Source organism: Procambarus clarkii, chromosome 24, assembly GCF_040958095.1.
Source record: "Procambarus clarkii isolate CNS0578487 chromosome 24, FALCON_Pclarkii_2.0, whole genome shotgun sequence".
Taxonomy (NCBI): Eukaryota; Metazoa; Arthropoda; class Malacostraca; order Decapoda; family Cambaridae; genus Procambarus; species Procambarus clarkii.
In genome coordinates, this window is record NC_091173.1 from 18613233 (window position 1) to 18614922 (window position 1690).

General features: G+C 51.0%; 1 protein-coding gene across 1 annotated transcript; it reads left to right on the forward strand.

Annotated features, from left to right (window-relative positions):
* Nucleotides 1-624: 624 nt before the first annotated feature.
* LOC138367960 (uncharacterized) lies at nucleotides 625-987 on the forward strand. The gene has a single exon (XM_069330245.1). It carries the CDS (start codon nucleotides 625-627, stop codon nucleotides 985-987), a length of 363 nt encoding a protein of 120 aa, XP_069186346.1.
* The last annotated feature ends 703 nt before the right edge of the window (nucleotides 988-1690 follow it).

A 1690-nucleotide genomic window follows, 5' to 3' on the forward strand; every position in this document is an offset into this window, starting at 1 on the left:
TCACACACCACCCACATATTCTTCTCTGCGTCACCCTCCACATTCGTTCCGCCCGTCCCACTTACCCCTTCCAGATGTCACTGGAAGGAAGGAATTCCCATAAAAAGTGCTGGTCTGTGTGGGGGCATCATATGCCCTTGAGCGGCAACATCGGGGCATGTAAGTGCACCTTGAGACCTTCCCAACAGCTGAACCCCATTGTTATGGCTCCTGTGCTACTTTCATTCAGTCTGCGTTAGCAGAATAGCTTAGATAACCATCTTCGCTGGAGGCTGGAAGATCGTCGCTGCTTCCAGTGATCTGTGGGTTTTGCATCTACCATGCGACTGGAAGTTGGGAATGGAGAGTATATATATATTTTCACATGCTTTTCTGATCTCAAAGAGGGGGATTTAGGTGTTATTATTAGCAGAACAGAGTGGAGTAGACTCAGTTAAGTTACAGGTGGGATGGATTCCAGACCAAGGTAGACGTGTTGGGCGTGTAGGTGCTTGTGCCTGGATGTTCGCGGGTGCCTGGAAGTTTACTTTAGCCTGGAAATTACTTGGATCCTGGAAGCCCTCTGGAGAGTGTATGTTCGTTGCAACCTGAAAACCACATTGATGCCTTGAAGCTCGCTTGAGCATGGAAGCTCGCTTAAAGTCTGGAATCTCGTTGAAGCCTGGAAGCTCGCTTGAGGATGGAAGCTCCCTTGAGCCTGGAAGCTCTCTGGAGCCTGGAAGCTTGCTAAAGCCTGGAAGCTTGCTGGAGCCTGGAAGCTCGCTGGAGCCTAATAGCTCGCTACAGCCTGGAAGCCCGCTGGAGCCTGGAAGCTCTCTGAAGCCTGGAAGTTCTCTGGAGCCTGGAAGCTCTCCGGAGCCTGGAAGCTCTATGGAGCCTGGAAGTTCTCTGGAGCCTGCAAGCTCTCTGGAGCCTGGAAGCTCTCTGCAGCCTGGAAGCTCTCTGGAGCCTGGAAGCTCGCCTGAGTCTGGAAGCTCGGCCACATAACTCGTCCATGGTTGGTAATCTGGGAGGTATTCACTCGCATCACACTGGGGGCAGAGTCGTGAAGGCACGCCGAGATAATTTGGAGTTTAGTGGTGGTGTCCTGAGGGCGATCCAGGACAGCACCGGCCGCGGGGACCCATGCAGGCCCTCCTGGATCAAGCAGATAAGGACAATCATTGAAACATTCTCCGTCGGCTCTTGCCATGGGCACCCATGAAGTGCTGGAGGAAGAATGCTGACATTAGCTCATTCACATAAGAGGCGACCCAAGTGTTGAGGACCGGATCACGACGAAATATTTACCTCGGGTACGCTATAAAGTCAGTTTGGAGGAATTGACAAAGATGCTCAAGTATTCACATGAAGCTCAGACAAGACAATTCAGTCCAGAAGGCACCAATGAAGGGATTCTAAGACAAGGTAGATTCGGCGTATACAAATGTTTTCCAAAAACTGCTTTGGACGCATGCCTTCTTTCAGCCGTTCTTGGATAATAACGTCAAGAACAGTCATGAAACGACTCACGGAAACATTCAGAACGTATTTGTTTGCACTACTGCCGTTTTTAGCCGCAGTAGTCAGCCCCAAACAACGTTCCAGAGCACAGCTGGCCAGACACTATGTTAAAAGACACGACAGACAACAAGCAAGCCAATCCAGACCACAGTACCACAAGGACACTCTAGCGGGCAGCTGGCCACTG